General features: G+C 56.3%; 2 protein-coding genes across 8 annotated transcripts; one reads left to right on the top strand and one right to left on the bottom strand.

Annotated features, from left to right (window-relative positions):
- Positions 1–1,443: 1,443 nt before the first annotated feature.
- SNRPA (small nuclear ribonucleoprotein polypeptide A) lies at positions 1,444–8,608 on the bottom strand. Of its 3 annotated transcripts, none has more exons than XM_058859967.1 (7): positions 8,499–8,608; positions 7,926–8,013; positions 7,531–7,703; positions 6,997–7,182; positions 6,361–6,531; positions 4,691–4,779; positions 1,444–3,757 (listed from the first exon to the last, which is right to left on the bottom strand). In XM_058859967.1, exons 2-7 carry the CDS (start codon positions 7,996–7,998, stop codon positions 3,598–3,600), a joined length of 852 nt encoding a protein of 283 aa, XP_058715950.1. In that variant the 5' UTR covers positions 7,999–8,013; positions 8,499–8,608; the 3' UTR covers positions 1,444–3,597. The 3 variants fall into 3 exon arrangements, with proteins under 3 accessions (XP_058715950.1, XP_058715951.1, XP_058715952.1); XM_058859968.1 differs by having other exon boundaries at positions 7,926–8,009; positions 8,499–8,574; XM_058859969.1 differs by lacking the exon at positions 6,361–6,531.
- Positions 8,609–8,710: 102 nt separating this feature from the next.
- Positions 8,711–19,710, top strand: LOC131590084 (atypical kinase COQ8B, mitochondrial-like). Of its 5 annotated transcripts, none has more exons than XM_058859957.1 (17): positions 8,711–8,911; positions 9,417–9,485; positions 10,137–10,264; positions 10,717–10,846; positions 11,087–11,157; positions 13,417–13,484; positions 13,790–13,877; positions 14,252–14,356; positions 14,653–14,738; positions 15,244–15,384; positions 15,759–15,840; positions 16,142–16,235; positions 16,559–16,700; positions 17,461–17,568; positions 18,344–18,409; positions 18,732–18,818; positions 18,940–19,706. In XM_058859957.1, the coding sequence occupies exons 1-17, from the start codon at positions 8,739–8,741 to the stop codon at positions 19,294–19,296; spliced, it is 1,995 nt and encodes a 664-aa protein (XP_058715940.1). In that variant the 5' UTR covers positions 8,711–8,738; the 3' UTR covers positions 19,297–19,706. The 5 variants fall into 5 exon arrangements, with proteins under 5 accessions (XP_058715940.1, XP_058715941.1, XP_058715943.1 ...); XM_058859961.1 differs by having other exon boundaries at positions 8,862–8,911; positions 9,417–9,489; positions 18,940–19,705; XM_058859958.1 differs by lacking the exon at positions 10,717–10,846 and having other exon boundaries at positions 11,102–11,157; positions 13,417–13,483; positions 13,800–13,877; positions 18,940–19,703.
- Positions 19,711–21,584: the final 1,874 nt, after the last annotated feature.

The following is a 21,584-nucleotide window of genomic DNA, read 5'->3' as shown; positions in this document are numbered from 1 at the left end:
CCTCGCCTCCGCACGGCTCTGTAGCTCCCTGGCAAGAGGAAATCAAAAAGGAAAAGGAGAAAAGTCCCCCCTGCGAACCCACGCTGGCTCACCTGCTCAGATGCTGCTTCCAGACACAAAGCTTTGTCCCTCGGCACCTCCTTGAAGCAATGCTCCGTGTCCAGTTGCCGCAGCGACGGAAAGCCCGGAGCACCGCGACTTCTCTAGAGGCAGCCCTGAAAAGGACTGGGCCGAAGCGCGTGTGAGCAGCTTCAGACGGTCTCGAGTGATTTCAGCTCAGCGGTGGCGGGCAGGCGACACGGGAAGCACGGACGAGAAAGCTGGTCCAGCGTTTAGCTAAGTACAAACCTTTATTCAGGCAGAGCTTTGGTGAAGGGTGCCGGCAACAGCTAAACTACCGAAAAGGGGAAAACCCGGGATATTTATAGGAGAGGAGAGGGGCGGGGGGAAGCCCGAGATACCTGTATCGGGGTGGGACAGCAGGGAGGAACACCAATGGGGCACTGCAGTTTAACATATCTAACGCAAAGATCCCTGGCAGCGATACATTGTGTCTCTCTTACAGAGAAGTATCTTGTCTCTAGGGCAGAGCCGGGATCGCGGGCTCGCCAGGCTCCTCCGCACCCACAGCCAAGTGCATCCAGCTGCTCTCCCAGACCCTACAAGATGTTCCCGGTATCGTTCCATGAGACACCCCCGGGGAGCCCACCATAAACCCCTCTTCTCCAGCTGCTCCGTGCCCAAGCGAACTGAGGGAAACCCTCCCCCTAAAACAGCCCCGGGCAGGACCCACCCGCTCCTCATCAACCTCACACCTGGGGCTGCCTCAAAACAAATCCAGCACCTTCTGGAATGAGCTCAGCACCTTCGGAAAGGCACTCAGCACCCTCGGGACGGATCCAGCACCTTCTGGAAAAGCCTCAGAACCCTCAGAACCCTCAAAACGAATCCGGCACCTTCTAAATGGCGCTCAGTACCCTCGGGACAGATCCAGCACCTCCTAAAAGGCGCTCAGCAGCCTCGGGATGGATCCAGCACCTTCTGGAAGGCGCTCAGCACCCTCGGGATGGATCCAGCACCTTCTGGAAGAGCCTCAGCACCCTTGGGATGGATCCAGCACCTTCTGGAAGAGCCTCAGGACTCACAGGGCGATCTAGAACCTCAGCACCGCTCAGCACCCAGCAGGATACAGAACAAGTCCACAGGTTTTTGGATTCTGCATCCAGCCCTCCCAGGGAATTTCCTGGCAGCTCGGGGTCCCCTCTGGGCAAGGGTACCCGGCACGAGCCCTCCCCATTCCCCACTCACCTTGCTCCTCCAGCGCAGCGCCTGCCTCCCTCTGCCGGGGACCTCGGCGTGCCCCAAGGGACACGGGAGCCCCCCAGTGCCCACCCCGTCCCCCTCAGCCTTTGCTCCTCACCCCCAAAGAAGGCACAGAACAACTCCAACTGCCCTGGACAGCAGCACCCTGCTTTATTGGAAGCCCTTCTAGGACTAGACCCCCTCCCAAAAAGGAGCTCTGCTGCAACAAGAAAAGCGGGGCAGGTCCCAGAAATCCCTCCCCGAATTTTGACCCCTGACCTTTGACCCCCAGGATTGGGGTGGTTTGATCCTAAGCTTTGGGGATTTGGGGTTTTTGATACCCCAGGGTTCGGGGATTGAGGTTTTTGAGCTCAGCGTTTGGAGACTTGGGGAGGTTAACCCCAAACTTTAGGAATTGGGGGTGTTTTATCCCCAGGGTTTGGGATTTGGGGCTTTTTGACCCCAGGGTTTGGGAATTAGGGGGAGGTTGACCCCAAAGTTTGGTATCAGGGCATTTGGACACCCCAAATGTTTCAAATCCACTGTTCCCTCCCGAACCTCGATCAAACCCCAATCCCTGGGGTTTGGAATGTTCAGGGTGTCCGACGACCCTGATCCCAAACTTAGGGGTTAAACCTCCCAAATCCCCAAATTCTGGGGTCAAAATCCCCCAGTTCCTAAACTTTGGGGTCAAAACCCCCTCAAATCCTGCGGTCAAATCCCCCTGATCCTGAAGTTTGGGGTCAACACCTCCCCACCCCCCAATCATAAATTCTGGGGTCAAATCCCCCTGATCCCAAACTTTGGGGTTAAACTCCCCCACATCCCAAATCCTGGGGTGTCAAACACACCCAATTCCTAAAGTTTGGGGTCAAAACCCCCCAAAATCCCAAATTCTTGGGTCAAACCCCCCTGATCCCACGGACTTGGGGTTTAAATCCCCCAAATTCTGGGGTCAACCCCCAAAATTCCCAAATTTTGGGGTCAAATATCCCCGATCACACAAACTTTGGGGTCAAATACCCCAGACCCCAAATCCTTCCCCCCCAAAAACCCACTCCAGTCCTGGGGGGCGCAGTGGGGTTAATTTGGGGTTTATTTGGGGCAGGGGCAGCTCCAGGTGCAATGTCTGTAGAGACCCTGGGTACAATGCTGGGAAAAGCCCCAAAAACCTCTCAGGGAAACCCCAAAAATCCCTTGTGAGGGGCTGGGAACTGGGACTTGGGGATTATTTGGGGTTGATTTGGGGTGGGGTCAGCTCCAGGTGCAATGTCTGCAGAGACCCTGGGTACAATGCTGGGAAAAACCCCGAAAACCTCTTGGGAACCCCAAAAATCCCTCGGGAAACACCAAAAATTCCTTGGGAAAATCCCAAAAATCCCTTGGGACGGGCTGGGAAATGGGATTTGGGGGAGTAAATGGGATTTGGGGTGAAAAAAGGATTTGGGACGGGAAAGGAGATTTGGGTGAAGGGGGACTTAAGGCGGGGATTGAGCATTTGGGGTCAGGACTTCGGTGGAAAAACGGGATCTGGGTGGAAAAAGGGGATTGGTGATGGAAAAAGGGATTTTGGGGTAGAAAAAGAAAGATTAGAGGTGAGGAAAGAGGTTTTTGGGTGAGAAAAGGGGAATTGAGGTGAAAAATGGAGAATTTGGGGTAGGAAAAGAAGGATTTTGGGTCAAAAAAGGAGATTTGGGGTGGAAAGAGGTTTTGTGGTTGAGAAAAAGAGGATTTGCGGAAAGAAAAAAGGATTTGGGATTATAAAAAAGAGCATTTGGGATAAAAAAAGAGGATTTGGGCTGAACTTACCTGGTATTTGTTGGATTTTTGTGGGATCTGGGACAATTCTCTAACATTTGGGGGCTTTGGGGCAGTTTTAGGATATTTAGGGGCAGTTTTGAGGGATTTGGGGGTAGTTTGGAGGGATTTTAGGGCATTTTGAAGGGATTTTGGGGTGGTTGGAGGGGTTTGAAATGTTTTGGGGCAGATATAGGCTACTTAGGGGTGGTTTTGAGGGATTTTCGGGTGGTTTGGAAACGACTCTAGGACGTCTCTAGGGGATTTTGGGGTGGTTTGGATGGACTTTAGGGTGTTTTGAAACGATTTTGGGGTGGTTTGGAGGGATTTTAGGGCACTTTGAAGGGATTTTGGGGTGACTTGAAGTCATTCGGGGCATTTTTGGGCAGTTTCAGGGTATTTAAGGAGGTTTTGAGACATTTTTTTGGGTTTTGGGGTATCCCGTGCCCCTTTTGTCGGGAATCGGGGGTGTTTTCCCGGGATTTCGGGGGCTGGAGATCACTTTTTGGCAAAGGAGATCTTCATGGCGTTGCTCTGGGTGATCTTGAAGCCCTGCAGGGCCTCGCGGGCAGCGCCCGCCTGCACCTCCGTGTCAAACTCGACAAAGGCGATGTCGTGGCGGCCCGGAACCAGGCGAACCTCCTTGAACCCCGGGAACCTGGGAAGGGCAGCGGGATTGGCACCAAAAATACGGGAATGGACCCCAAAAATACGGGAATGGTCGCAAAAATACGGGAATGGTCGCAAAAATACGGGAATGGTCCCCGGAAACACGGGAATGCGCCCTGGAAATACGGGAATGGGCCCCAAAAACACTGGGGAGTGTTTCCTTAAAAGACCTGGGAACGTTCTCCAAAAGAAATCTAGGAATGTTCCCCCAAAAATCCAAGATTGTTCCCTCAAAAATCTGGGAATGTTTCCTCAAAAAACTCAGGAATGTTCCTCCCAAAAATCTGGGAATGATCCCCCCAAAAATCTGGGAATCTTCCCTGAAAATTTGGGAATATCCCCTAAAAAACCTGGGAATGCTCCCCAAAACATCTGGAAATGTTCCTTCAAAAACCTGGGAATGTTCTCCCAAAAATCTGGGAATTACCCTCCCAAAATTCAGAAATGTTCTCAAAAAAATCCAGAACTGTTCCCTCCAGAAATCTGGGAACACTCTCAAAAAACGAGGAAATTTTTCCAGAAGATTCATAAACATTTCCCCCCAAAACTGAGAATCTTTCCCCCCAAAATCCTGAAACATTCTCCAAAATCAAGGAACTTTCCCCCAAAAATCCACAAATGTTCCCCCAAAAATCCAGAACCGTTCCCCAAAACCCAGAAACTTTCCCCAATAACACCTCCCTCCTGCAATCCAATTTTTTTTTCTCAAAAAAAATCCTGAAGTGCTCCCTAAAATCAGGAGACTTTCCCCAAATGCTGCAGAGGCATTCCCGAAAAAAAACCCAAAAACCCAACGCCTCAAAAAATCCAGAAATTCCCACCCCCAAATCCCGATGTTTTCCCCAAAAAACCCAGCCCCGAGCCCCCCCCAAGCGGAGAATGGCCCGGCCCCTCCCGGAATTCCCAGATTCCCGGCTCTCACTGGTTGAAGAGCATGGAGAGCATCAGCTCGTTGGTCTCCTCGGGGAGGTTGGTCAGGAACAGGATGTGGTTCGGGGGGTTCTCCGAAAGCTGTGGGGAGGGGGACCCCAAAATCAGCCCAAAATGTGCCTCAAATCATTTAAAATGTGCCCCAAAACTGCCCAAAATCTGCCCTAAATCACCTCCAGAAGTGCCCCAAATCGGCCCCAAAGCTGCCCAAAATAAGCCCCTAAATCCAGCCCCAAAAAAGCCCTAGATGAGCCCCAAACTGCCCCAAATTTGCTCCAAAATCAGCCCCAAATCCCTAAATCAGCCCCAAAACTGAGATGAATCGGCCCCAAATCTGCTCCAAAATCTGTCCTAAACAAGCCCCAAATCAGCCCAAAGTCACACTAGGTACACACCAAAACATCTGCCCCAAATCCCATCAAAATCTCAAAAAAACCCACAAAAACTCAGCCCCAAAATCTTGCAAAGGTGTTGGAAAAAAATCCCACCAGGATCGCCCCAATACCCCACCAAAATCCCAAAAAAACCCACAAAAATTTGCCCAAAACCTCAGAGAAATCCTGAAAAGAAACACAAAAACTACCCCAAAAGTCCCACGAAAATCCCCCCCCCCCAAAAAAACTCCAAAATCTGCACAAAAATCTGAGAAGAAACCACTGAAATTGGCCTGAAATAAAAAAAAAAACCCTGGAAGAACCCACAAAAATTCCCCCAAAATTCAATCAAAATGCAATAAAAATCTCTTCGCAAAAATCCCACCAAAACCCCCCAAAATATCCCCACAGAAATTGCCCAGATAATCCCCCAAAAATCCCTCAAAATCCCCCAAATCCCACCAAGAAATCCCTCAAAAGATGCCCCTGAAAATCTCCAAGAAATCTACACAAAATCACAATTAAATCCTCACAATTCCCCATATTATTCCCTAAATCCCAACTCAGGGGTTGTGTCAGGAATTGCTCCCTAACCCAAATCCCACAAAACCCCATTAAATCCCATTAAAAGCCCAAAAAGGCCTATAAAATCCCATAACGTCTGAATAAAACCCCATTAAAACCCCACCCAGAAAATCCCATTAAAACCACCACAAAACCCCATTAAAGCCCCCATAAAATCCCATTAAACCCCCATAAGCCCCCACTGAACCCCATTAAAGCCCCACAAATCCCCCATAATCCTACTATAGGGTTTTTCAGGCTGCAGGTCCATTCCCAGGGGATTAAACCCCATTAAACCCCATAAATCCCATTAAACCCCACATAAATCCCATAACCCTGCAGTGGGGTGACTCGCGGGCCGTGGGGCCATTAATGGCGGGATTAAACCCCATAAATCCCCCATAGATCCCCCGTAACTCCGCTGTGGGGTGACTCGCGGGCTGTGGGGCAGCCATGGGGGCCAGCCCGGCCTGTGGGGCCATTTCCGGTGGGATTAAACCCCATAAATTCCCCATTAAACCCCCCATAACCCTGCTGTTGGGTGACTCGTGGCCTGTGGGGCCATTCCCGGCGGGATTAAACCCCATTAAACCAAATAAATACCCCACAAACCCTATGAAACCTGGCTGTGGGGTGACTCACAGGCTGTGGGGCCATTCCTGGGGGATTAAACCCCATAGATCCCCCATTAAACCCCCCATAACCCCGCTGTGGGGTGACTCACGGGCTGTGGGGCGGCCATTGGGGCCAGCCCGGCCTGCGGGGCCATTCCTGGCGGGATTCCGGCGCTCGGGGCCATTCCGGGCGGGGGGATCATTCCTGGGGGGGGGATGTAGGGCGGGGTCGCCCCCAGGTGCGGCAGCAGCCGCGGCGCCTGCGCCAACGGGGCCAGGCCCTGCAAGACCCCCAAACATCCCTGAACACAGAGCAGTGATCCTGGCCCCAAATCCACCCCAAATCCCAAATCCCTATCACAACCCTAAATCCCCAATCCCAATCCCCATCCCAAATCCCAATCCCCATCCCAAATCTCCAATCCCAATACCCATCCCAAATCCCAATTCCCCAATTTCAGTCCCAAATCCCCATACCAAATCCCAATCCTGATCTCAATCCCCATCCCAAATCCACTCCAAATCCCAATCCCCAATCCCAATCCCAGTCCCAGTCCCAAATCCCCAATCCCCATTCCAAATCCCAATCCCAGTCCCCAATTCTAAATCCCCAATCTCAGTCCCAAATCCCCAATCCCAAAACCAATCCCAAATCCCAATCCCGATCCCAAATCCCATAATGGATCCCAACCCAATCCCCAATCCCCAATCCCATAATTGATCCAATCCCCAATCCCGATACTCACAGGCACGGCCCCCTGGCCCGCCTGGCTCCCGGCCCCGCTCTTTTTGGGGCCGGGGGCGTCGCTGCCCTTGGGTTTGCGCTTGTCCCGCTTGCGCTCCCGGTCCCGGTCCCGATCCCGCTCCCGCTCCACAAACGTTCCCTTCATCTTGGCGATGATGTCCGAGTCCGACTTGGCATACTGGATCCGCTGTGGGAGGGGATTTGGGGGGTTTTGGGGGTTTCCAAGAGGGATTTGGGGATTTTTTGGTTGGATTTTGGGGATATTTGAGGCCTGATTTTGGCATTTTTCCCCAGAATTTCAGGGGTTTTTCCCTAAATTCCAGGATTTTTTCCCAAAGTCCCAGAATTTTGCCCCAAATCTCTGTCTCACCATGGGTTTGGGGCAGAAGGGGAAGCTTTGGGACGTTCAAGGTGAATTTGGAGGGATTCCTGGTTGGATTTTGGAGACGTTTGAGCCCAGGTTTTGGTGGTTTTCCCTGGAATTTCAGGGGTTTTTCCCAAAATCCCGGGATTTTCCCCCAAATTCCCATCTCACCATGGGTTTATCGTAGAAGGGGAAGCCCTGCATGGACCGCAGGGCGTTGGTGGCGCTGCTCATCTCCTTGAAGATGACGAAGGCCTGGCCCCGCATGCGGAGGCTGCGCGACACTAGAATGTCCAAAATCTGCCCAAACTGTGAGAAAATGGCGTACAGGGACTTCTTCAGCTCTGCGGACAGACAGACGGACAGCTCGATCAGCATAGGGACACGGGGACAGAGAGACAGACGGATAGCTCAGTAATCATGGGGACAGAGGAACATAAAGACAGAGGGACAGCGGAGTGGAGACAGACAGACGCTGCCCCCAGCCCCGGGGACACGCAGACAATAATAATGGGACGGACAGACAGCGAAACACACAGACAAACACAGCCCCCAGCCCCCCTCACCGTCCTTCTTGATTTTCTCGTTGAGGTTGTTGATGTAGATGGTGTGGTTGGGGCGGGGGTCCTGCACCGCCATGGCCGCGACCCCTGCCTGGGCACGGGGGAGGCTTCAGGGGAGCACCCAGACCCACCTGAACCCCCTGTCACCCTCAGGTTCCCCCAGACCCCCCTAATCCCTCTGAGACCCCCCCCTCAGATCCACCTGAGGCCCCCCACAAACCCCCTCAGACCCACCTGAGACCCCCCCGAGACCCCTCAATCCCCACCAAACCCCCCACAAATCCCCCCGAACCCACCTCAGGCCCTTCTCAAACCCCCCCCATTTCCCCCCAAAGGCTCCCCAAACCCACCTCAGACCCCTCAATTCCCTTCAAACCCCCCATTTCCCCCCAAACCCCATTTCCCTCCCAAACCCCCCTCAAACCCAATTTCCCCCCATTTCCCCCCAAACCTCCTCACACCCGTCTCAAACCTCCCCATTTCCCCCCAAAACCTCCCCAAACCCCCAAAACCTCCCCAAACCCACCTCAGACACCTCAGACCCCTCTCAAACCCCCTCATTCCTCCCAAACCCACCTCAGTTCCCTCCTCAGACGCTCTCCCCTCACGCTCTCCCGCTACCGCCTCAGCCGCGTGCGCGGGCCCCTCCCAGCCAATAGCAACGCGCCCCCACCCGAACCGACCAATCACCGCGCCGCGCCTTCCCAATCCAACCAATCGCCGCGCGACTCCCCTCAGCAGCGCCCGCCTCCTCCGCGCGGCTCCAGCCAATCAGAGGCGAAACGGAAGCGGCGCCCCCTGACCCCGGGGTCGGGCATGGAGCGGGCGCCCCCTACCCCCCCGGCCGCGCCCCCTCCCCCGCCGCTCCCCGGGACCCCCGGGACCCCCCCCGGGCTCGGGCGGGTTCTGCGGGAGGCGCTGGAGAGAGCGGGGGAGGCGCTGGGAGAGGACGGAGGCCTCCGGGAGCTGCTGAAGCGGCGCAGGGACAGGTGGGGGAAGGGGGGTCATGGGGGCGGGGTCGTGAAAGGGTCCTGGGGGGGTTGGGAGGGGTCCTTGGGGGTGTTGGGGGGGTCTGGGAAGGGGTCTGGAGGGGGGTTGGGAGGGGTCCAAGGAGGGTTCTGGGGTATTTTGGGGAGGGGTCCGGGGGGTCTTGGAATAGTCCTGGGGGGTTTTGGGGAGGGTCCTTGGGGGGGGGTCTTGGGAAGGGATCAGGGAGGGGTCCTGGGGGGGCTTTGGGGAGGGGTCGGGGGGGTGGGGAGCTCTCAGGGTGTCCTGAGGGGGATTTTGGGGGTCCTGGGGGGGATTTGGGGGTCCTGGGGGATCTGGGGGGGATTTGGGAAGGGGTCTGGGAACTCTCAAGGGGTCCTGGGGGGGATTTTGGGGCTCCTGTGGGGGTCTCAGCCCCCCCTGAACCGGGATTTTAAGGAGAGGTGGCACAGCAGGGGCTCCCCCCAGTTTTGGGGGGGTCTCCCACCGTGCCCCCTCCCCAAAAAGCTTCCAGGGCCCCCTGAAGTGGCTCCTGTTCCACCGGCCCGTGCCCCCCCTGATCCAGGACGGCCCCCAGTGAGTCTGGGGGCTTCGGGGGGGTTTTGGGGATGTTACTGAAACTTTGGGGTGTTTTTTTTGGATTTTGCGGGGGCTTTATGGGGATTTGGTGGGATTCTCTGGGGTTGTATTGGGATTTTTTTGGGGGTTTTATTGGAATTTTGGGGATGATTTTGGGATTTTAATGAATCCCCCCCCAAAAAACCCCAAAATTTCTCAAAAAAAAATTTTCTTTTGTAACGCGCACCAAAATCTTGTAATTTTATTCAAAAAACAAATAATTTCATCTAAAAGCCTCTCAAAAACAAAGTCCCCCCAAAATCCCCCCAAAATGCCCCAACCACCCCCAAAATCCCCCCAAACCCAAAAAAAACCCCCAAAAAATTCCTTCAAAACCCCAAAATCTTCCCCCAAATCCCCCAAAAAACCCTCTAGAATCCCTCCAAACCAAATAAAGCCCCCCCCAAAACTCCCTCCAAACCCACACATTTACCCCAAAATCCCCCTTAAAAAACCCTCAAAAATCCCCCCAAACCAAACAACCCCCCCCAGAACTCCCTCAAAATCCCAGAATCTCCCCCAAAATCTCCCGCAAAATCTCCCCAAACCCAATCAAGCCCCCCCAGATCCCCCCCCAAATCCCCCCAATGAGGCTCCTGCCCCTGCCAGGTGTGGCCTGGTGGCGCTGGCCATGGCGGGGGCGCTGCTGGGACCCCCCCGGCCTCAACTGGGTCTGGGGGCTTTGCTGGAGACGGCGCGGGCCCGGGGCTACACCCGCCACGGGGAGATGTTCTCAGGTGGGGAGGGGTCCTTGGGGATTTGGGGGGTCCCAGGGGAACTTGGGGGGAGATTTGGGGGTCCCAGGGGCATTCTGGGGGGTCCTGGGGGATGTGGGAGATGTTTGGAGGGCACTTGGGTGGGATCCGGGGACGTTGGGGGGGATTTGGGGGTGATTTTGGGGGGGGGTGGGGGGATTTGGGCGGGTCTCAAATGTTTCTGGGATGATTTGGGGAGATTTCAGGTATTTTGGGGTATTTTTGGGGATGGTTTAGGGGGTACTTTGGGGTGGTTCGGGGGTATTTTGGGATGGTTTGTGGGGTATTTTGGGGTATCTAAGGATATTTTGGGATTTTTGGATTATTTTGGGCTGGTTTGGGGGGTATTTTGGGATATTTTGGGCTGGTTTTGGGGGTATTTTGGATACTTTGGGCTGTTTTTTAGGATATTTTGGGCTACTTTGGGGTTCCAGCCGCCCAGCTGGCCGCGCTGGCCCAGGAGCTGCTCCCGTGCCGGGCTGAGCTGCTCCAGGGGGGGCTGGGGGGGCCCAACCTCGGCCGCGTCCTGCGGCACCTCCAGAGGGGCCATCCCCTGCTGGTCCCGTATCCTTGGATTTGGGGCTGGGATTGGGGGCTGGGATTTGGGGGCTGGGATTGGGGTCTGGGCCGCCCCCTGCTCATCCCGTATCCTTTGGGATTTGGGGGCTCCATTTGGGATTTGAGGGCTCCCTGTGGGGTCCCTTTGGGGTCCCTCTGGGGCCTGTGGGGTCCCCGTGTCTGGGTTGGGGTCTCTATGGGGTCTGTGGGGTCCGTGTTTCTGGGTTGGGGTCCCTGACCCTGCAGTTATGATGAGGACAGCAACCACGGACCCTGCTGCCGCCGCGGCCACAAGGCCCACTGGGCCCTGCTCAACGGTGAGGGGCCCCAAACCTCCCCTAAAAAACAGCCCCTGACCCTCCCCCAGAAACCCCTGAGCCCCCCAAACCTCCCTTAGCCCCAAAACTCCACCCCAAATCCCCCAAACACCCCCTGAAATCCCCCAAACCAGCCCCAACCAGATCAGGAGGGGATTTGGGGGAGTTTGAGGGAATTTGGGGTGTTTGGGGGGATTTGGGGTCAGGAGGGGATTTGGGGGGGGGGGGGGGGTTAGCGCTCAGGGGGTGCACAACGACCCGAGGAGGGGTCCCTGACCTCCCCCGACCCCCCCTGACGACCCCCTCTCCCCCCAGGGCTGCTCCTGGCCGTGCCCCCCCGGGCCCCCCTGGGACCCCAATTCCTGCGGGACCCTGAGATCCCCAACGTGTTCCACGCGCAGGGGGGTGCGCTCCTTGGGGAGGGGGCTCTGGCCGGGCCCGTGACCCCCCCGGGGCCGGGGGTCCCTCCTGGGGGGCCCGGGGAGGGGTCACAGGCCCAGGGGATGTGGGATTTGGGGCGGGGGTCCCGGTTTGAGGAGAGGTCCCAGGCCGAGGGCACGCCCGGATTTGGGGAGGGGTCGGGATTTGAGGAGGGGTCCCGGGCTGAGGGGATTCCCGGATTTGGGGAGGGGTCGGGGTGCGGCTGGGGGTCGGCATTTCAGTTGGGGTCGGGATTTGGGGACGGGTCCGGATTTGAGGAGGGGTCCGAGGATGACGGGGTTCCCGGATTTGGCTCGGGGTCGGGATTTGGGTCGGGGGTCCTGGTGCTGGCGCTGCAGGGGAAGAGCCCCCGGCCGCAGCTGTGGCCGCTGGGAGCGCTCGGGGCCAGCAACGCCCAACTGAGCGAGCTGAGCCCCCGCAGGTGGGGAGGGGGCTTCGTGCTGCCCCCCGGGGGGCTGCGGGGGGGGTTGCGGGGCCGCGCCGTGCTGCTGCACCCCTTGGCGACCCCTCCCCAATAAAAATCGGCCTTTTGGGGGAGATTTGGGCGGTTTTTGGGAGTCTGGGGGGGAGATTGGAGGGATTTGAAGGGTCTTAGGGGGAATTTGATGAGGTTTTGGGGAGTTTTGGCGGCATTTGGGGTGGCCCCGCCCCCGGAGAGACACCCCCCCCCCAATAAAGACGGATCTCTGATTTAATTCTGGGGAGAAACTGGGGAGATTTGGGGAGGGTCTTGGTGGGGTTTGGGGGAGATTTGTGGGGAATTTGAGGGGGTTTGGAGGGATTCTGGGGATTGGGGGGGGATTTGGGGGAGATTTGGGCGAATTCAGGGGAACTTGGGGGGGGGGTTGGGGGAATTTGGGGGGGGTCCAGACCCCCCATTTTGGGGAGGGGTCGCGGCGTTTTCCCCCAGATCCGCCAGGGGGCGCCGTGACGCTCTGGATCCGCCAGGGGGCGCCGTCTCGTCCCGAGTGGGCGTGGTCTGTGCGAGCTGCACGGCTCTGATTGGTTCTCGCTGGGAGGAGGCGGGGTCTGGGGATGGGGCCTTTAAACCCGGAAGCGGCGCAAGGGCACGCGGGGAGCGCGGGAACGGAGCCGAGACGGGACCCCCGGGTCCCCCCCGAAGCCCCTGAAGCCCTCCCGAGACCCCCCAAAACCCCCCCCTGATCCCTGGAACCCCCCCGAAGCCCCCCAAAACCCTTCTCGTGCCCCCCCACCTGCCCCCAAAACTCCCTTAAATCCCCCCCGGGACCCCCCAAATCCCCCCCCGGTGTGCCCCCCGATGCTGCTCGGGCTCTCCCGGGGGTCACTGCGGGGGTTCCGCCCCTCGGGGGTGCGGGATCCCCCCCAAAACCGGGACCCCCCCAGGAACCGGGACCCCCCCCAAAACCGGGACCCCCCCCGGAACCGAGACCCCTCCCAAAGCCGGGACCCCCCCAAGGACCAGGTTAGTGATTTTGGGGAGGGGTCCCCGATTTTGGGGAGGTCCCAGCTCTTTTCGGGGGGGGATCCTGGATTTTGGGGGGTCCCGGGTTTGGGGGAGTTTTGGATTTTGGGAGGGGTCCCCGGTTTGGGGCGGTCCTGGGTTTTGTGGTCCCAGTTTTGGGGGTCCTGGATTTGGGGGGGGTCTCGGATTTTGGAGATCCCGGATTTCGGGGTCCTGGGTTTGGGGTCTCAGTTTTGGGGGTCCTGGGTTTTGGGGGTCCCGGATTTGGGGGGGATCCCGGGTTTGGGGGGATCCCGGGTTTGGGGGGATCCCGGGTTTGGGGGTCCCGGATTTGGGGTCCCGGATTTGGGGGTCCCTGACTCGGAGCCTCCCAGGGCGGCGCGAGGGGCCAGGGGCGCCCGGTGCCCGTGAGCAGAATGGCGCGGGCTGCGACCATGGGAGGTACTGGGGGAACTGGGATGGACTGGGAGCCACTGGGAGGGGATTGGGGGGATTGGGAACAGGAAATGCGGGAACTGGGAATGGGAAATGGGGGAACTGGGAGGGACTGGGATGGATTGGGAATGGGAAATGGGGGAACTGGGAGGGACTGGGATGGACTGGGAATGGGAAATGGGGGAACGGGGAGGGACTGGGATGGACTGGGAATGGGAAATGGGGGAACTGGGAGGGACTGGGATGGATGGGAGGGACTGGGGGGGCACTGGGATTCCCAGTTTGGGGTGCCAATTTGGGGGTCCCATTTGGGGTTCCCCAGGTGTGGCTCTGCAGTTGGGGCTGGGGGCTTTGGCCAAGGCCGCTCGGACACGGCTGCGTGGGCAGGAGCGGCCGCGGGGTGAGTGTGGGACTCCCAAGACCCCCATCCCAAGGGGGGAAACCCCCAAATCCCACCAACCTTCCTGAAATCCTCCCCAAACCCCCCCCCAGACCCATTTGGGGGTCTCCAAACCCCATTTTTGGGGTCTTGCCCCCCCATTTTCCTCCCCCAGACCCATTTCTGGGGTCTCATTTCCCCCCAAACCCATTCTGGGGTCTCCTCCCCTTTTTTGGGGTCCCCAGCCCCCATTTCGGGGTCCCCATCCCAAATGTTGGGTCCCCTTCTCCAATTTTTGGGCTCTCCATCCCCAATTTTGGCCCCAGCTCTGGACCCCATTCCCATTTTGGGTCCCTCTCCCCAATTTTGGGTTCCCCTCCCCAATTTCCCCACAGCCCCGAGCCCCCTGCTGTCGGAAGCCTCTGCTGAGCGTTTGGTGGCCGCGCTGAGCCGGGCCCGGGGAGCGGCGCTCAAGCTGGGACAGCTGCTCAGCATGGCAGGTGCGAAGAACCCCCCAAAACCCCCTGGAAACCCCCAAAACACCCCCAAAACGCCCCGGAAAACCCCAAAAACTCGAAAAAAACAGCCCCAAAACCACCCTTAAAAACCCCCAAATTTCATAAAATCCCCCTACAATCCCATAAATTCCCCCTAAATTCCACCCAAGTTCCCCTAAAATCCAAAATTCTCCCAAAACCCCTTTCTAAATCCCTCCTAAAATCCCTCCTAAATCCCAGAAACCCCCATAAAATCCCATAAATCCCCCAAATCCCCCAATCCCGACCCCTCCCCGCAGACCCGGCCCTGCTGCCCCCGCAGCTCCAGCGGATCCTGGAGCGGCTCCGGCACCACGCGGAGCCAATGCCCGGCTGGCAGAGCTTCGTGAGCCTCCACGGCGGCATTTGGGGGATTTGTGGGATTTAATGGGAATTCTGAGGGGTCTGGGAGAAGTTTTGGGGATTTTGTGGGATTTGGGTGGGGATTTGTGGGGGATTTTTATGGGATTTTGTGAGGATTTGGGGGGGATTTTTTTGGGATTTTTTTTTAATTTGGGATCCCTGTCCCCACGGCAGGTTCTGGATGCGGAGCTGGGCCGGAGCAGCTCCGGGCATTCCCCGGATTTTGTGGGATTTTTGTGGGGTTTTGTGCTATTTCATTATATTTTTGGCTAGATTTTTTTTTTTTAAATTTGAGAATTTTTGGGGAGCTTTGGGATCCCCGGCTGTCCTGGACCCGCAGCTGGGCTGGGCTTGCCGGAAACATCTCCAGGAATTCCCAAAATTCCCGGGATTCCAGGGGAATTTTGCGGTTTTTTATGCTATTTTACAATATTTTTGTCTGGATTTTGACGAAATTTTGGGATTTTTTGGGGATTTTTGGATCCCAGGCGGTCCTGGATGAGGAGCTAGGTCCGGGCTGGCGGGATCAGCTCCAGGAATTCCAGGAATTCCCAGTGGCCGCCGCCTCCCTGGGCCAGGTGCACCGGGCACGGCTCCGGAGCGGCGCCGATGTCGCCATCAAAATCCAGGTGGGGAAAACCTGGGAATTCCGGGGGAATTCTGGGGGGATTTGAGGGTCCCGGGGTGGGAATTTGGGGGATTCAGGCTGGCATTTGGGAATTCCAGGAATTTGGGGTGGGATTTGGCGGACCTGGGGTGGGAGTTTGGGGAGTTCGAGAAGGAATTTGCGCTGGGATTTCGAGCACAGGGGTGGAAATTTGGGAATTGGGGATGGAAGCTTGGGAATTTGGGAATTTGGGCTGGAAATGTGGATACCTGGGATGGAATCTGGGGTTCAGGATCGAAATTTGGGATCCTGGGGTGGGAATTTGGGAATTTGCACCGGCATTTGGGATTCGGGGCCAAGTTTGGGCTGGAATTTGGGGATTTGGGCTCCCTGCAGTACCCGGGCGTCGCCCTCAGCATCGGCAGTGACATCGAGAATCTCCTGACGCTGCTGAGCCTCAGCCCTGGCCTGCCCAAAGGTCTCACAGTGCCCCAAATCACCCCAAATCATCCCAAATATCCCCAAAATCACCCCAGACTCATCCCAAATCAGCCCATTCCCATTTTTCCCCATCCCTGTTTTTCCCCATTCCTTTTTTTCCCCATTTCCCGTTCCCGTTATCCCAAATTCCTATGTTTTCCCCCCAACATTCCCATTTTTCCCATTTTTCCCCAAATTTCCGTTTTTCCCACATCCCCGTTGTTCCAGACATTCCCGTTTTTCCCCAACTCCCCCCTGCATTCACATTTTTTCCTCATCATTCCTGTTGTTGTCCCCAGGGCTGTTTCCCGCTCACTCCCTGCGGGCTCTGCAGCGGGAGCTGGAGCTGGAATGCGACTACGAGCGCGAGGCCGCCAGCGCCAACCGCTTCCGGTAGGAATCCCAGGAATTCTGGCGGGAATTCCGGTGGGAATTCCGAGAATTCTGGGAATTCCGGCAGTCCCGGTGCGAATTCCATGAATCCCAGCGGGAATCCCAGCAATCCGCCAATTCCTTTGGGGGTTTTGGGTGGGGGGGTTACGGGATTTTGAGGCTTTTGGGGTGGATTTTTGGGGAATTCAGGATTTTTGGGATCTTTCCGGATCCGCGCTGATCAATCTGTTTTTCTGGGTGGGATTTTGGGGGGATTAGGAGGTTTTGGGGCGTTTCTGGGTGGATGATTTTTTGGGAATGTGGGAACTGTGGGCTGTTCCCAGGTCCCTGCTGGGCTCGGATCCGTTTTTCCGAGTGCCGGCCGTGGTGGCCCCGCTGAGCTCGCGCCGAGTGCTCTGCACCGAGTGGGGAAGGGGAGAGGCCCTGGAGCGCGGGAAGAGCCTCCCCCAGGAACGGCGGGACCAGGTGGGGGAAAATTCCGGAATTGGGGAATGGGGGTTTGGGGATTTGGGGATTGGGAATTTGGGAATTCAGGATTGAGAATGAGGGAATTGGGAGGTTTGGGAGTTTTTTGTGGCGGTTGCACCCCAGAATTTGGGGCTTTTTTGGGGGCAGGACCTCCAAATTTGGGAGGTTTTGGGGGAATTTTTGGGGTGTTTGGGGATTTTTGGGGGGTGGGACCCCAAAATTTGGGAGGAAGTTGGGGGAATTTTGGGGATTTAGGGAGTTTTGGGGTTGGGACCCAGGAATTTGGGGGAGTTCTGGGAGGATTTTGGGGGTTTTTTTTTGGTGGAACCCCAAATTTGGGGGGTTTTTGATGTTTGGGACCCCAAAGTTGGGCGATTTGGGGGTTTTTTTGGAGGTGGAAGCCTGGAATTTGGGGGACTCCCAGTTTTTAGGGATTGGGATAATTTTTGGGAGCAGGGTCTGGATTTCGGGGGATTTGAAGGGATTTTGGGAGGATTTGGGATGACTCTGGAGTAATTTTTTAAATTTTTTGGAATTTTGGGAGGATTTGGGGTCATTTTGGGGTCTTTTTTAATTTCTGGGGGAGTTTTGGGGAGATTTTGGGGGTGTTTCCCAGCCTTTTTCCCACATCTCAGGGCAATTTTAAAGTGATTTTTAACCATTTTCTCCCCGCTTTTCGGGGTTTTCTTGGGACTTTCGGGATTTTTGGGATTTTGGGGGATTTGGGGGCTCCCGGATTTAACCCTTCGTGTCCCAGATCTGCTCCCAGCTGCTCCGGCTCTGCCTCCTGGAGCTTTTCCAGTTCCGTTTCATGCAGACCGACCCCAACTGGGCCAATTTCCTCTACGACCCCCAGAGCCACACGGTAAGCCCGGAATTCCCAAAATTCCCGGCACCTTCCGGCACCTTCCGGGGGCACTCAGGGCTGTTTGGGGGGGAATTTCAGGGGAATTAAAAGGAATTTTGGGGGGTTTTGTTGGAATTTTCAGGATTCTCAGGGGATTTTGAGATGATTGGGTGGGACTTGGGTGATGTTGAGGTTTTGGGGGGGATTTCTGGGATTTTTAAGGGATTTCTCTGGGATTTGGGGAATTTTGGGGCGAATTTGGGATGCATTTGAGGGAATTTTATGAGATTTTGGGGGATTTTTGTCAGATTCGAGGTCTTCTGGGGAGATTTTGGGGAATTTTATGGGATTTTTGTGGGATTTGGGGTTAAGAGGAATTTTTGGGGGCTGTGGAAAAGATTTGGGAGGATTTTGGGGGGATTTGAGGGAATTTTGCAGATTTTGGGGGGTTTTGAGAATTTTTTGGGGGATTTAAGGAGATTTGAATGAGATTTGGGGGAATTTGTGGGAATTTTGAGACGATTTTTGGAAAATCTTGAAAGAATTTGGGGCATTTTGGGAAGTTTTGGGGAAATTTGGGGGTTCTGGAGAGGATTTTGTGGGATTTGGGGCATTTGGAGAAGATTTTGGGAAGATTTTGGGATTTGGGGGGATTTTTGAGGATTTTTTGAGGATTTTGTTGAATTTGGAGAAGATTTTTGGGGGATTTGGGGTGAATTCGGGGCTGATTTTTCTGGGATTCCATGGGAACCCCCAAATTTGGGGATTCTGGGGGATTTTGGGGTCTCTCCAGGTAACGCTGCTGGATTTTGGAGCCACCCGGGAATTTGAGCGCGAATTCACCGATCACTACATCGAGGTGGGAATGGAAAAAATAGGAAAAAAAATGGGGGAAAATGGGAAAAAAAGAGGAAAAAAAATGGAACAAACAGGGGAAAAATGGGAACAAAACCAGAAAAAAATGGGAATAAAATGGGAAAAATGTGGAATTTTTTGGGGTACTCCTGGGGGATTTTGAGATTTTGTGGGATTTTGAGAACACCTGGGGTGATTTTTGTGCAGATTTTGACGAAAAAAATGGGAAAAAGCGGGAAAAACCATGAGAATTTCAGTAAAAAAAAGGCGGAATTTGAGAAATGAGGCCAGAATTTGGGAGGAAAACGGAATTTTTGGGATTTCAGGTGATCCAGGCCGCGGCTGAGAGGGACGAGGAGAAAATCCTGAGGAAATCCCAGGATCTGAAATTCCTGACAGGATTCGAGTCCCAGGTTAAAAACCCCGAATTAGGGGCTTTTCCCTTCCCAAATTTTGGAATTCTCTTTGTTTCCCCCTGCCATTTCAGGGTTCCCGATTTGGGGGCCCCCCTGACCCCCATTTATTCCCCCCCAGGCTCTGCAGTCCCTGCACGTCCAGGCCGTGCTGCTCCTGGGGGAGCCCTTTGGGGGTCCCCAGCCCTGGGATTTCGGGGCTCTGGGGGGGCAGCGAACGGCTCGGGGGGTGCGGGGGCTGCTCCCCCAAATCCTGCGGGGCCGCCTGGGTCCCCCCCCCGAGCCCAGCTACGCCCTGCACCGCAAACTGGGGGGGGTCTTCCTGGCCTGCGCCCGCCTCGGGGGCCGCGTGCACTGCCGGGACATCTTCCAGGAGATCTACGAGAGCTACTGGGGCCCCCAAAACCCCCTGGGGGACCCCAAAATACCGGGGGGAGCCCCCGGAGCGGGGCGGGGGGAGGGGGAGCCCCCCCGGTGAGGGTGGGAGGAGCCCCCTCCCCAATAAAGGGGAATTTGACCCCAAAATCGGGGCTGGGGTCTTGGATTTTGGGGTTCCTGGGATTTGGGAGGTTTTGGGATTTTTGGGGCCGATCCGGGGCTCGGGGTTGTTTGTGGGCGGGGTCAGCACGCGGGGGTGTGGCTCATCTGCATATTCATAAGGTCTCCGTCCAATGGCTGCGGTGCCGTGGTGGGCGGGGCTCGCGTATTTTATTTGCATATTCATGCGGCCGCCAGCCAATAGCAGCTGTGTTGGGCGGGGGTTTTTGTTACTTTTGCATATTCATGAGGCATCCATCAGAAGCTTCCTGGGCTGGGGTGGTTTATTTGCATATTCATGAGTGGACGGGGGCTTGGCGCACGGTTGGGGGCTGCGGACCCCGCTCCGCCCCCAAAATGTCCCCAAAAACCCCAAAGACCCCCCCAAGTGCCCCCAACACCCCCATTGCCCCCAAAGCCCCCCCAGTGTCCCCCAAATGTCGCGAATGTCCCCCTAAATGTCCCCCGTGTCCCCCAGATCTCTGCCGGGGAGGGACTGGGGTCAGGGATTGGGGTTTGGGGTCAGCGTTTGGGGTCATGATTTGGGTTCGGGGTTTGGGGTCAGGATTTGGGGACACCCCCCGATTTTCTCCTTTGATCTCTCCCAATCCCTTTAAGCAGCGGTCGCGTCGAGCTCCGGAATTCTCTGGAATTCCATAAAAAAGAATTCCACAAAAACCGAAAATGGATCAGAACGGCACCAGTGGGGGAGGGGCCAGGGGATCCCGGTCCAGATGTGCCCAACCCCAGCCCATGTTTTTTCCCCAAATTCCCACTTTATTCCACTTTCCCCCCGTTATTTCACAATTTCCCCATGTTTTCCCTCATTTTTTTCCCTATTTTTCCATATTTTTTCCATTTTTTTCCTATTTTCCCCAATTTTTTCCCATTTTCTCTCAGTTTTTCCTCATTTCCCTCTATTTTCCGCGCATTTTTCCCCCTTTTCCCCATTTCGTGGTTTCCCATTTTCACCCCAGTTTTTTCCCAAATTCCTTGGGGTTTTCCCCCGTTTTTTCCCAAACTCTCCCATTTTTCCCCCGTTTTATCCCGAATTCCCCCATTTTTTCTCAAATTCCCAGGTTTTCCCCCCATTTATTTTCAAATTCCTCGGGTTCTCCCCCAGTTTTCCCAATTTCCCCGGCTTTTCCCTCATTTTTTCCCCAAGTTCCCTCATTTTTTCCCCAATTCCCCCATTTTTGCCCCATTTTTCCCTGTTTCCCGCCCAGTTTTTCCTAAATTCCCCCATTTTCCCCGAATTACCCCCGATTTTTCCCGAATTCCCGGTTTTTTTCCCGTTTTTCCCGGGCCGGGCGGGGCCGCCCCCCCCATCCTAGCTCCGCCGTTGCCATGGAAACTGCGCCCCCCCCCCCCTTAAAGGGGCCGCGGCTGCCGAGGGGGAATTTGGGGGTTTGGGAGGGGACTCTGGGGGGATTTGGGGGGATTATAGGGGGGATTTGGGGTTTTATGGGGGATTTGGGGGGATTATAGGGGGGATTTGGGGTTTTAGGGGGGATTTGGGGGGAATTTGGGGTTGTGAGGGAGATTTGGGGGGTCCCGGGGTGTTCCAGGGGGTCTATGAGGGGATTTTCGGGGAGATTTGGGGAATTTTGGGGTGTCTGAGGAGCTCTATTAGGGTTTTGGGGCATCGGGGGGGTCCATAAGGGAGATTTGGGGTGATTTGGGGAATTTTGGAGCGTCTGGGAAGGGTTTGTGGGAGAATCTGGGGGGGATCGGGTCGGGTTTGGAGGGTTCTGGGGGGGGTCCAGGAGGGGATTTTGGGGGTCTGAGAGATCTGTGAGGGGGTTTTGGGAGTCTGGGGGGGGCCCAGGTGGGGATTTTGGGGGGAATTTTGGGAGAATTTGGGGATCTCGGGGGGTTCAGGAATCTCCTCCTGGGATTCTGGGGGGATTTGGGGAGGGTCGCTGCCCCCCATTCCCCCCCCCCCCCCCCCCCCCGAGCTAGGACGGGGGAGGAGGCGGGCCCGCCTCTTAGCCCCGCCCCCGATGCATGATTGACATCCCCTCCGCCAATCAGCGGCGCGCGGGGCACGTCGGGAGTTGTAGTCCCGCCCCCTCTCCCCCATTTCCCCCCCCGCTCCCCTCCCCTCCCCCCTCCCGGTACCGGCGGGGCCCGGGGGGCACCGGGAGCGGGGGGGGGGAGGGGCGGGGGTCCCGGCGGGCTCGGGAGCGCCCCCCGGGGGGGGTCGGGGGGAGGGGAGCGGGGGAGGGG

This window comes from Poecile atricapillus, chromosome 31, assembly GCF_030490865.1.
Source record: "Poecile atricapillus isolate bPoeAtr1 chromosome 31, bPoeAtr1.hap1, whole genome shotgun sequence".
NCBI classification, from domain to species: domain Eukaryota; kingdom Metazoa; phylum Chordata; class Aves; order Passeriformes; family Paridae; genus Poecile; species Poecile atricapillus.
The sequence above is the reverse complement of the archived record's forward strand: the minus strand, read 5'-3'. Positions and strand labels throughout refer to the sequence as shown.